Source organism: Chaetodon trifascialis, chromosome 1 (assembly GCF_039877785.1).
Source record: "Chaetodon trifascialis isolate fChaTrf1 chromosome 1, fChaTrf1.hap1, whole genome shotgun sequence".
Classification (NCBI taxonomy): domain Eukaryota; kingdom Metazoa; phylum Chordata; class Actinopteri; order Chaetodontiformes; family Chaetodontidae; genus Chaetodon; species Chaetodon trifascialis.
Window position 1 is genome coordinate 3,193,000 of NC_092056.1, and position 13,976 is coordinate 3,206,975.

The window sequence follows — 13,976 nt, forward strand, 5'->3', positions numbered from 1 at the left end:
CATTCTGTTATCTGCTCTCCAAGTCCAGTCTGAGAGGCTGGACTCCATAGTTAACTGACCTTCAAAAGTAAAATTAGTTGCATTCTACATCAGGACTAATGCACTGTGTTCAGGCTAAATTAAATCTCCCCTTAGAGTAAAAACATGGCAGCTTGATATCCTCTCTCTAACACAAAACCTTTATATTATGGAAGTAGTAGGAAACGCACTGATGTAACTAAGAACATTATTGGTGGCTCGGTTCTATCCAAGTGTCCCTGTAAGCCACGTGAACAGTCAGGCAGCATGCACAAAACCAGGAACCAGCAGCTAAATTGAATTCAGCCATCATTAACTGTATTATTCATATCTGTGCTTTTCCTACAGCGCCATGTGAACATTTCTTCTAAAAAACAAAAAGGGTTTATTGAGCCATTAGTTGCCAGCAGATGTCACTGATTGTTGCTGTAAATGTGCTGCTCTGAGGAAAGTGAGCATAATGCTAAGAGCAAGAAGCTAACAGCTAAATCTGTCAATCAAACCAGCTCTTCTGTCCTATCCGTAGTCTGAAACAGTAATTTTAGAATAGATAACTTTGATGAAAGCAGTCTGATTACAGATCAGCCGATTTAGCCAAGCATGAAGAAGTCAAATGCTAATAACTGTGTGACGCATACTGAGGAAAAACTACCTTTTGTGCCTGAAAACCTAATGATGAATATTTCATGCCCCACTTTGTTTTCATACGAGCTCCCCACAGGGCAGATATTTTACACTGCTTGTTGTTGAGAGAGCGAAGCTGAGCGACGCATGAATCAACCCAAAGATCTGAATTCAACCCCCGTTAGAAAATAGTCCTTTTTCATGTCCTTATCTCTCCATTTGCTCTGCTGAAGCGTTGGCATTTAGAGGTGTCCTTTCCAGAGAGCGGGATGAATTGTTTTCAGAGAGATACTTCAAAAGCAGCATTTTCCATACCATTAGCCTGTCAGACGGCGACATGGCTGCAGCATGAACAGGCGTGGACAAGCATGCCTCAAGCTGCGCCATTAGATCTGTCCAAAGATGAAGAAAAAAAGAGAAACAGCCATACTACAAGAACAGCGTAAATGACATTTATTGGTTTGTGTATCAGTGTGGTGAATACAATACACCTCAAGGGGGAATCACAGTAATTCAAGTACTTTTAGAATAATGCTTAGTCTTATAGTGTACCGTAGGCTACCCGACTCCATCATGTCAACAGCCTTTCAATAACATTACTTGTGAAAGCTGCAGAGGCACAGGTGAGGTTAAAACACCAATTCACAGAGGAGCTTCAATCCAAGTATGAATAGTGAAGATGCAGCTGGGTAGCAGAGAGACTCTGCTCAGTGCAGTGGTGCTGCCATCTTGTGGCTGCAGAGAAGAAAGCAGTCCCATTGAACAACTTCGTAAGAAGCTGAGAGGCATAAAGAGGTGACACACTGTATATGTGACGCTTATCATACCTAAACCAAATGATCAATAATGTCACTCTTTCTGTCATTATGTGTCACTCATCCATACAGATTGCCTGCAGATTGCCTGAGCCCATTTTGTGCTGCAGATGAAACGACTCCACGAGGAGCTCTCACACAGAGACCCTTTGTCTGTGGTTTGAATGTCGTGGTTAGTTGGACCAACACTTTTTAACCACAGGTCAAACATTTGGTTTAGTTGTAAAGTTAATAAAGAGTTAATAATGTTTTGATATTACTAGAAGCAGTTGGAGTGTCTATATCTCTAACTTTTGACAGCACTAGTGGAGTGCAGGACAAAAGCAAAGCATCATATTTTTATGCATTAAGGTACAAGAAAGGAGATTTGGTCTCTGCCAGGGACCATGAAAGGTGCAGTTCCTCTAGTGGCCACTAGAGATACTAAATGTCCACACAATTCAACTCTGAATTGAAGTGAAGGGGAAAGTGCTCCAACTTCAAGAGTCAGTATTCCACAAAAAATGGGGGATTAAAGTTAAAATTCTTGGCGATCGTTGGGAATCCTTACTCCGTTAGAGATATTAAAGTGAATGTTTTGGGGAGTGTTTGCTTAATTATGGTTTCAGTGTGTGTCACAGTCAGCTACAGTGGTTCCCTTCTTGTCCCATGAGCTTGATGCTGACTCCACTAGCGCTCAAGATGGGCAGAAACCTCAATCCAGGCTTCAAACCATGTCTTAGGACTGAGGGAAACCTTACATCCTCATGTGTTCCTATAGTGTCTCGATGAGCCTTTGAAGGTTTATTGTCTTTGGGTGCGTCAAGATCAACCAAAATGTTGAAAAACTCTGCAGTTCTGCACCTGTTAGACCTCAAAGGTCTGCAAAAGCAAAGCTACTTGAAGTTCAACAGCAATATTCTTCCCTTGTTGCCAGGAGAACCTGCTTTTGCTTGTCCTGTCTTTCATGGTATGAGGTCTGCTTTAGACTGTCACACAGCGCAGGCCCCATCACATTTAATGTGGTACTGCCGGAGGTAGTCCCTGAGTTGAGGTGGCAGCGGCAGGCTGTCTATGCCCCGGAAGGTGGTGCAGCTACAGATCACAGTCCTGCACAGGTGCTGGAGGGAGAAAGGGAAGGTCCTCGATAGCGGGCGGGAAAGGAGTGGCTCAAAGAAGAGGCAGGTGGCTGGGTCGCTGTAGTGTCTCAGTAGTCCTGTCACACTGGCATCCCGGTACATGCACGGGTCGCGCACGTCGAAGCTGAAACGCTTGTCGTTCTGCTCAATGCGTGCATGCAGGGAGCGGCTGTAGCGTCGAAAGCTGACTGAGAAGAGGAACTCATCCTGGGCAGAGTCTCGGAGCAGAAACGTTCCCTCTGGTTTGCCCTCCAGCAGCTCCTCTGCCTCAAAGCGGTTCAACACACCCCAGTAACATGGGCTGTTGTTGATCTGGAGGAGGTCTGGGACCAGGATGTAGTCAGTGTGGTCGCAGGTGCCCTCTGCACCCTCATGAGGACAAGAAGGGTCCCAGTCTTCTCCTCCCAGACTGGTGCTTCCAGGCCCAGGAGAGCAGCAGATGTCCTCCCAGGAGAGGGGGGTCTGTGGTGGGGAGGTAGAGGAAGATGAGGCACTGGGTTTGAGGGGAACCTCCATGTCCTTTAAGGCGTTTGGGTGGGTGGCATGATTTTTTATAAGGTGCCAACATCTGGCCAGTTCCGATTTGGGCGAGAAGGGACACTTGTCCTGCATGAGCTCTGAGACGTGGATCTTACGTTTAGACCAGAAGAGCACTGAGAAGGGTCGCGAGGAGCCCGACGGATGGTGGTGATGATGATGGTGATGATGGTGAGAGCGCAGAGGAAAACACTGGCCGACGGCATCCTGGAACTTCTGCCGCAGAGAGCGGCGGGACAAGGCCTTCCGACACACTGCATCGATGTCTGCAGAAGTCAATGCATCCCCAAGAGTGCTGCAGCTACACTTTCTCTCTCTGCGCCGCCTCGGACAGGATGTGGACCGCACACCCAGCTCCTCCGCGCCCTCCACCTCCAGGCCCCCGGGAGTCGACCCGTTGCGAGAGCTGCGGGAGCGTTTCTTCCCCTTCCAAACATAACTGTCTGCACTCCAACTGCGGAGGCCACATTTGGGACGCGTGTCTGAGCCTCGAGGCTTCTTCTCTGACATGGCTGCTTCCTCTTCTTACTCTGTGACACATTGAAAAACAGACGTCTGAGTCAAAACCGGATTACAGAACCATGCCTCCTGTCATGAACGCATTAATAGTCTACATTGTCCTGCAGCACCACTGATAAAAGGAACTTTTTATGTCTTTTTTACTCTCTTTACAAAGAGTTTATTGCATCAGAAAATATAAAGTTAAAGTTAAACTTAAAGTTGGCATCACTGGAAAGTCCTTCTTTCAGCCAAAATGATCAGTTTTGGAGGCGTTCTCTTTAGAACCATTAGTACCTTTTAATGGTACCATAAAGAAACCTCTGAGAGTGCTCAAACTCTTCAAATCAATATTTAAAATCTTTTTTTTTGGCTTCTTTACTCCACACACTGAACAAACAGAACCATTAAAGAACTTCCTCTAATCTGTGTGTTATCCTTCCATCTAATCATCGGTACAAGACTAACAGACTGACGTGGAGTCCTGCTCATTTTTTCCGATCATCCCCAGTGACAAGAAATCACATCAAGACTTCAGAGTTCAGAAACAGCCTGCAGACAAAACGAACGAGTTTCTGTAAAACCACAGAAATTGGTTTAAGATCCGCCCGAGGCGACTTTTCATGCTTCATTCAGAAGAAGAAAGTTTCATTAAGCTGCTTCCGAAGCTGTTGAGTTCATTTATTCGTCAGTTACAGTCGTGAAGTACAGTCGCACTTTGCAGCAGTTTGCAGAGATGTTCACTGACAAAAAAAAACAACCTGATCACACTGAGCACAGTGTGAGCAGCTGCTTATCACTCGCTGTTGTTATTAACTTTTTGAAGGTGAATGAAAGAGATGATCTTACCTTCCAAACAGTGTCAGACAGACGGCTCCACATCCATGTTATGACCAGTTGTTCACTGCACATTAGTGGACATGTGCGAACAGCCTGCAGCCTCTCCGGCTCTAACAGACGGCAGGCTGCTCTGCTTCCTATATAATTATGATGCAAATACCCGAGGGGGCAGCAGTTTCCTCTCCACCAGGGCCGGGTCTGAACGAATGAGGGGAGGCGGAGCGGGGTCGAGCCGGGAGAGGGGTGGAGGGTGGGGTGGAAGGGGAGGGTCTCAGGTTAATGGCAGTGAGACATCCTTCTCTCTCTCCGACATCTTTACGCATCCATTGACGGGCTCCATCTCCAAAAAAAGAAAAAGCTAAAAGATAAGCAGAGCAGCTGGAGAGTGCTTTTTCATTCACAAAGTGAATTATTTCTGCCCGTAATTCTATTTCTGCTTGCTGATTTGTTTTAATTTCATCAGAGGCCCGTAGCTTAACTTAAAGCATCACAGCACATTTGATGGGGAGCTTTGAATCTGTTTAAATCTCACCGGGAAGGATGTAGAACTACTAACTGATTGTTCCTCAGCTTTACTCGCAGCCTGTGTGGACTTACCTGCTTTGGCATAACGAACTCTGTCTAATTAAAGATTCAGCGCAGCAGAGGAAACAACCAAGCATCTTAAAAAGCTGCACTTATTGATTGAATAACCTTTGAGTTTCCTGGTTAAAACTCCCAGCAAGCTGCTGAGAGGCCTCATCTGTCAAGGTGATGTCATACACACAGTGTGCGAGTCAGAGCGGGCAACTCGCTGTGGATGACATTTTGGGAGATCTATAATTCATGAAACAAATAGACTACATCTATCAGACAAATAATATTACTCCCAGTGGTTTCGTGTGTGTGTGTGTGTGTGTGTGTGTGTGTGTGTGTGTGTGTGTGTGTGTGCACGTCCTTCCAGCTTTAACAGATAAAGGATAGTCATCAATAAATGCCTGACATCTCAGATAATGTAGTGACACTCAACTTCCTCTTAGCTGAATATTTCATGCTCTTCACATTATCACACAGCCCAGCAGGGTGATGACACCACATGTTCTGGCAAACAACCACATCGATTTATCCGACTCCAAAAAAAGAAGTGAAGAAACTGAAATTAAACTGTCTGAACTTTGGCTGAAAGGATTCAACGGATAAATAAATAGAACAAGCCAGTTGAATTAATCCAAATTGCAAACGCAAATGAAAACCTTTGTCTTTGTCTCTAAATCCATATTTGGATGTAGTCCTCAATCTTTAAAATGTAATATTTTAAGTAAAACAAGTTTACAGCCATGCCAGCGGCTCTGTGAGGCAGCATGCTCACCTGTTCTGCAGAACATGATTACAAAAAACGTCTGACCAAAAACAAAAATTTCAATTGGAGCCAAAGAAAAATGTCGATTTTCTGGGATCTTGAACAGTAATTTATTTTAGTTTAGTTTCTCTTTTTGTGATACGTCAGGTCTTCCAGGAGCCATGTGCTGCATCACCAGCTCCACTTGTTGTGTAATTTGAGTACATCAAAGGAGGACTACTGTTACTGGGCAGCACTTTCATCATGTCATTCACAGATTCTCAGAAACTCGCCATTTACCGCACTCTCCATGAAACATTCAACCTCTTCACTGAACGACAGCACAAATTGATTCTGTAGAATAATGGATTGGGGAAAAACAGACAGAGACACACAGAGAGATCCTGTACCTTAAACAGGTGACATCAATGCAAATAAGCAACAACAACAAACACATAGTTGTAATAGTTGAGTTATGACTCAGAAAGTGCAATTGATTTTATTGTGTCGGTGCAATATTGATGCAAAATGGGTCAATCAGTGATTTTTACTGTGTGCTCTTTAAGTCTAACCGCCACTGAAAAGGAAATACGAGGACATTAGACCTGGAAAGAAACAGAATCATTAAAGCATTACAGATGCTCTAGAGACGATAAAAATAACCTGCTTTGAATACTAATTTGTGTCTGATACGATCTTTTGACAAAAACTTGGATCAACCTGTGAGGATTCAATCAGATTACGTCTAATCCCGCTCACTCCATGAAAAAATCCAGAATCTATGAATGTGCATTGGTTCATTTCACATGTTTTACAGCTGGATGTAGAGTCTCCTGCTACCCTCAGTCCTTTCTGTGTGACACCTGACGGCTCCAAGGTCCCGCCCCTCACCTGTGATGTCACAAAATCCTGCTCTCATGTCCTCGTGTCAATCTGAGATTCAAGGTGAGTGAAGAAATAGTTTCAGCCTTTGATAGATTAACTTCTAGTGTCAAACTCTGCACAGTGTTGTGCATAAAAAGAAAAGGTTTTGGTGAACGATGAACTGAATGTACCAATTTTACGCTCTCATCCTGTTTTATGGGACCCAGTTTGTAGGATGGCGAAGGCATGATCGGCCATACTCTGCCTACGATGAACTAACCAACACAGCAAAGAAGGCAATGAGACCTAGCCAATCAGAGGCAGAGTAGGGCTGCTCATGACTTCGCCATGCTAGAAAAAGAGATGTGTCATGCCAGCATGGCTTGTGATACTGGCATTTCTTTGTTTCATGAACAAATCAGTAAAGAGTCCAACGAAAAAATTAAAAAATCTCACTTTTCTATGCAAATTATGCTGAAAAAACAAGTCCAAACATCAGCCACATTGCAACAAATCTGAAATGTCACATCAAGTTGAAGCATCTGAGCAGTCTTTGGAAATATCTGTGAATTAATGAACTAAAACTAGTTTCGCCTACGGGGGATTATGGACATTTGAATGTCAAAGTGTTGTCGTGCTTGAAGATGCAGATCCTCTAATTACCACTATGCGTTAATTGTTGCTCAGAAAACTTGCTGAACTTGCTGAATTCTTGCTGGAAATAATACTCAATTCATTTTTTTCATGAGACATTGTGGTCTCGTTGAATAATTTCATGTAATCTAACTTGTGTCTTGGTGGTAAATCTAAGAGACATTATTCCATTGGGAAGAAAATATACCCTTTACAATGCTTGTGTACATTTTGGGCCGTGTTTGTTTGACTGACAGCAGCTTCAGCCTATCACACCCAGACATCGTGGCTGTCACTTTGAGGCACTTGAGCCCCAAAGCTCAAATCCAAATTTGCGTTGACTGGCTCCAGAAACAGACGGCGAGGAGCAGCAGAGCTAAACGCCGAGCTTCCAGGGTTTCCCCCACAAACCCGTGCACCTCACAGGTATTACGTTCAAATGTCTTACATCCAGCAGTACAAGCACACATGTTGGCTGTAGCTTCCATTTTTCGTTTAAAGCGTGTCAGTGGGGTGTGGCGCAGAGTTTTGTACAGGAAGTGCCTCCAGCAGTGGGTGAAATCTAGTCGGCCCATTAACCTGCTGCAGCCAGGACTCGACCAGGGGCTCGTATCAGTCCACATTACAGAGGCATCGATCCCAGGAGCGGCACAGCCGACAGGAGCGTTCATGAATAATTGATGCTGCTCTGATTGAATGGAGGCTCTGCTCTGCTTGTATTTTTATATAAAGGCTATTATAGTTTTTATTGACATTTATGCAGCCGGGAGGAGTGAAAGTACGAAATGTATGTGTTACAGCTTCAGAGGCACATACCAACACACTTACATCTTCTGTGAAATCATACCATTTAATCTGAACCATGAACATCTGACAGGTCAAAAGACACCACAGAGGAAGAACGCGTCTGTTTGCAGCAGCATCAGAGAATCAGGCTTTCCGATCGGAGACAGAAGCCTGTTGACTGACCTGCGTTTACATTTTATTAACCTTAACCAAGTTTATTTTGGGGTGAACTGTCCCTTTAATAAAACTTCTCATTGACTAACCCTGACCATACACTGACTTATTTATGAGCATCGGGAAGTGTTTCCCCAAACTCGACCGCAGTGTCATGCACAGATACTGTTGACATTGTTCGTGAATATAATCTGAGCTTTTTCAGAATCAGTATGTTGTCTGGTGAAAAGTGGAGTCGAAGGAAAGGAGGAGGGATTTTTAAGAAATGGGACACAGCCCTTGATTCCAGACTCACCTGTCTGCAGGGTCTCAGGTGGTTTGGATCCAGGGCCACATTTAACTACCACACTGGACGCTCTTAATTATAAATTGTTATGTGCTGGTTTACTTGTATCTGACTTCTATTCATTAATCTAAATGACAGAAGTGCTGCCTTTTGTCCACCGTTTCTGTGAATCTGTGAATGCATTCGTCCTTGAAGCATCCTACCATTGCCTCTGTGTGTGTGTGCGTGTGTGCGTCGGCCAACAGGCGGTACGATCATGTGAATTACAGAGATGGTAAATTGAATCAGCAGGGAGTCTCTGGCTCCACTGGTCTCGGTTGTTTCCATTGATCTGTATCAGAAGACTCCTCTGATCAACAGCAGTGCTGCACCTCTCACTTCAGACACCACCGGCTCTCACTGCATCTTTCTTAAAGAAATACTCCACCTTTATTTTGTCCATGCAGCAGCCCGAGCGATCAGACGTTTGCCTTCATTTGTGTATTTTAAATTCTTAATGTTGTGTCATTATTACTTCTTCTAATGTTATTTCTCTCTTCTTTCAGCTGTCACCACAGCAGACTGCTGGTAAACTTGGCACCGCCCAGCACAGCATAGATATCTGATTTTATGATCCTCACATTTGATTTGGCGTGTGCTTTTATGCCAGATGCAACCAGGATTCAGTGTCTTGCCCAAGGACACTTCAACATGTGGAGGTCGGGATCGAGCCGCCAGTCAGAAGACGACATGCTCCACCTGCTGATTCACAGCCTCCCTAATATTATCATTATATACCACCATGACATTAGTTTAAAGTCAGATATTTGACAGACATTCACTCCGGATCCAGCAGCTTCCTCTCGCCCAGTTTGACCTTGTGTTTGCAGTAGCAGGACAGTTAGCTCGGCTTCACACTTCACCACTGAGGTTTAAGATAAGACAGACTTTATTTATCCCACAGTGGGGAAATTCACGTTGCAGCAACAAGACAGAGTGCAAGAAGTCAGAGGACAAGAAGACAAAAGTTTGACTTAAGAACAGTTAATAACTGTAAAAATCAGACAATAACAATGTTTTTTGGCTCTGACCTCCATGCTTACTGGCTTACTGGATTAAGACTGTATTAAATTTTGTATAATTTATTCTGTTGCCCTTATGATCGGTTAACTCTGTTTCCTGTTGCTCCATCTTTTGCGACAACTGTCTTCGGAACACTGAGATTCAAGAATATTTTTACGAGTTTTACATGTCTGAGTTAAATGTAATGCTTTGATGGCATGAAATGAAATACCTGGAGGTTTAATCCATCTGCAAACTTACATAAATTACATGTGTGTATTAAAAGTAAAAGCACCAGGATGCTTCTTTACTCTGAAGTTTTAGACCTTCTCATGAGAAGAAAGTTGAAAATCATCCCTCCTTGTTGCCAACAGCTAATCTGAAACTTTACTTCCAGTGAGTACTTTTACTGCAGACTCTCTCTTCTGTCCTTTCAAGTAAAACTTTGTCTGCGAGACTGTAGGAATGTCCCTTCTCCTGTGGTGCTGCTACTTTTACTTAAGTGAAGGATTCGGGTGCCTCTTGCACATATAAAGGCGGCTCATGTTTGTGTGTATCGTGTGCACACTGCTTTGCGGCCATTAAGACGCAGACGGTTTTGGATATTCATCTGCTGCGGACATGTGAGCTCCTGTATCGACTTTCCTCGGGGGAAATTTATTTATGCCTGCAGCCGCTCTGCTTCCCGCAAGCAAGGTGCACCCATGAAGCTTTCTCCTCTCCGTCACATTAGAAAGAGCGTAACCCAAGCCTGGCTAGTCACTGGACTCAGCACACACACACACACATACATACACATTGACATATGGATATGCTTACACAAATGCATCTCCTGTATATGTCTGCGTTGTCCTGCAGTGGCCGTGGTCATTGGTCTGAAATGTTGACGGTGTTTTGCGCTTTGCTGTTGGGTATCATGAGTGCTATCCTGTTCAGCTGAAACTGCAAGAAACTTTAAAAATGACTGTGGCATGATTTTATATAGTCTATGGTGCACGTCTGACGGAGAGAGGGACGAGAGAAGGAGGCTCTTTGGGATCAGAGCACACTTTTCCTGTTCTTAAATCTTCACACTGACTTCCACAGGTATTAAAGAACTGCTGTTTATGAATTACTCAGTAATCTGTCTAATCTACATGATGGATGTAAACCCGGTAGGACGGGGCGAAGCTGCTTTGAGCTACGACGCTGCACACAGATGGAACCTATGCTTTAATTCCAAAGCTGTCTCGTCTATATTTTTGCAACCTTCCACTGTCAATTTAACAGAAACAACCCACAATTCTGCAAACACTCACTGATGAAAAGAGAGATCAGCCTCATGGACACTGTTTCAGGTGGAAGCACACTTGCACTGTTCTGTAATTCCGCTTCATGCTGACCGAGACTGGAAGCAGCGTCTTATTTTTCCTTTTTTCAGGCAGGACAGCAGGATGTGAGTCAACACTGTTTTACACTCCATCAGCTCATCATGTAAAGACGCCCTGACAGGACGTCGCAGCAGTGCATCTGAATCAATATTAAGAGGATGAAGAGGATGGAACTCCAACCAGATAACATAGTTACTTCTCATTACTGCCACATGTCACTGAATCACAAGCACACAAGAAAGCTGAAATCTCGTTACGCCTCGTTAGCGTCACACTCCCTTCATATTAAAAACACAGCTTCGCCTAAAGACTCGCACTCTTTATTTTATGTAAATAACATATGTTCTCCGTCAGGATGTTCCAGCTTTTTACTGAAGCTTTATGATGTGCACACAGACTGAAATATTCAAACCCAAGGTGTCTTATGCAGCTTAATCATCCTTTGGAAACGTTGGGTTTTATCATTTATTATCTCCTATGCTGAGGGTTGGGGTGAAGATCAATACCACTCGCAGAGACAGGAGGTGATTAGCTTAGCTTAGCTTAGCTTAGCTTAGCTTAGCATAAAGACTGTAAACAGGGGAAACAGCTAGCCTGGCTTTGCCTGCTCAACAATCAACATGCTCAATCTTGATTGCTTCCAAACAAGAACGTAAAAATTATGAATTGTGCTTTTGGCTCCAGTTCTATACATACTGAACAAAGAGGAGAGCATCAATTTTATAAGATAAGATAAGATAAGATAAGATAAGATAAGATAAGATAAGATAAGATATAACTTTAGTAATCCCCTATAGGAAAATTAGGGTGTTACAGACAGCAGCAATAGTAGCAGGAAATAAAAAGAGATGTAGAAGAGAGTAAGCAAAATACAAAATCAGCTATATATATGTGCAATCTCTACAAAAAGGGCTATCAAAAAAATTTAATCTATTTATAATCTAAAATCATGTAAATGTGTATTCTCCAAAGTGACCCTTTAACTTAAGTTTCAGGATCCTCCCAAGCTGGCAAGTCGACCACCTTCTTCAGAGTAAATCCTTTAATTCTGACCGACAGTGTAATAATGTGACACTGTATTGATTCCAGAAAGGAAGTTCCTTTTCCTGTCACCCCTCCTGAGGGTGAGGGGAGGGGGGGTCAGAGGTGAGAGGTCAAAGCCCGCTGAGAAACAGCTGCACAGGATTCAGAGTTGATGCCTGTGATTTGTCAGGCAAAATATTTCTACTTTCAAAGCTGCTGAAACAGACGCTGCAAATGGTGCATGTAATTGAAGGTGCACTGGTACATCACAGTTAGCTTATTTTTCCTGTTTTGGGGAAGTTTCCATGCTGAATTTCTTTGCTCTGCTGCTAAAGTTTGTAGTAATCCTGAGAGGTGTGAGTGGTGTGGCTGATTTAAACGTGAAACATAATGTATGTTAGCTAGCAAGCAAAATTTATCACACTTTGTGGAGACAAGCAGGCTGGATTTAGAAGGAGCTGCAAACAGAACATGCAGCAGCAAACTTCCAATGAGATGGAAATGATACGCTTTTTATTCACACCCTTCATCTGTGTCTTTTAACTCGTCCCATTTTTCTAATTGTGCTGTTTCATGAGGCAGTATATTTTTGCATACGTCACAATCTTAAGAACAGTTGATGGACAGACCTCAACAATTTTCTATAAATAATTCAATTTATTTTTTTGTGTTGATCATTTTTGTTGCAAAAATATAAAATTATATATGCATTTTTAATGAGTTAAACCTGTGGGAGTGTTAGTGCGAAGGTATGTTTTTTAAAACAATGTTTTCCTATAAATCCTATGCGACTATTTCTTTTATTTTTGTCTGTAAATTCAAACAAAAGCCACCCCCTCAATGACATGAGTGATGGTCTGTCTTGGTCATCTTGCAGTATTTGGTGCTCTGCGTTACATATCAAGAACAAAGCTCCTCAAGCGAATGAATGAGCCACCATGCAAACTTTGACTACAACCAACTTCACCAGGAGAAGTACTGGACGTCACAGCGGCCTCCATGGAGAAGTGGTGGTCTGACCAGGTCTTTCCTGATTATACTTGAGCCGACTACCATTAGAAGATGCAGACCAGAAGAGCAGCTGCGTGGTTTGCTGTGCTGTTTTGCAGACCGCAGGCTGAGTATTGATTAACTGTGGACTTAATCGTGTACTTTTGGGAGCTCTTACATGAAGCATGACATCATATCCTATGTGTGATTTTGGTTGCACTGATTTTAATTTGACCACTGTTCGAACATTAAAGCAAGAGGAGCTCCAGCAGCTTTCTCTGCATGCAGGTTACAGGACAGTGACGGACTGACCATCAGAGAATCCCTGACAGCCTTTCCATCTCTCTGCAGCTTATCGTCCTGCTCACATCCTGCCTGTCTCCTGGCCTCTAATGCACAGAGGAGAGAGCAGGGGAGGGGATCATTTGAAAAAGCTTGAATGTCTCTTGCTAGTCATGTAAACATTTGCAAACCCCACCGAAAATCAATAGCAGAGAGGAGAAATTCCAGTAACTCTGTGCCTGTGCACACAGCTTGTCTTACAGTGGAAGTGTGGGTCCCAGTGACAAGCACATTACCACAATGGGCCATAATGCACACTGGGGTTTGACCAGTATGCCCAGTTGTTCCATGAAGTAAAATTCTGTTTAAAATCTGGTTAGATTAGCATTCGTAAAGCTCCCTTAATCAACTCTGTAAAGCTTTCCAGCCTCATTATTTTATTGTTGGGGGGGGGTTGGGGGTCTCAGTCCTGTTCAGCAAACAAGCTCTGGTATGCCTGAATAATTTTTTTTGCAAACAGAAGCTTGCAGATGACTGTATCTGGGACTTATTAGGTGGAAAACACAACTGGACCACAGAATGAAGCCTTAGCTTAGTCCAAGTTCAATAAAAAATGATAACAGTACCACAGAAATAGAATATTTTTAGTTTTATGGTTATCTAGGTGTCCTCCAGTTTACTATATATTTGTCTACATAAATATCTATATTTCTATTCATGAAATCTAAATGTTGGCCATCTAAATTCCTACTTGAGGTA

General features: G+C 43.2%; 1 protein-coding gene across 1 annotated transcript; it reads right to left on the reverse strand.

The window, feature by feature from the left end:
• Positions 1-2,428: 2,428 nt before the first annotated feature.
• socs4 (suppressor of cytokine signaling 4) lies at positions 2,429-3,622 on the reverse strand. The gene has a single exon (XM_070968080.1). The coding sequence runs from the start codon at positions 3,620-3,622 to the stop codon at positions 2,429-2,431; it is 1,194 nt and encodes a 397-aa protein (XP_070824181.1).
• Positions 3,623-13,976: the final 10,354 nt, after the last annotated feature.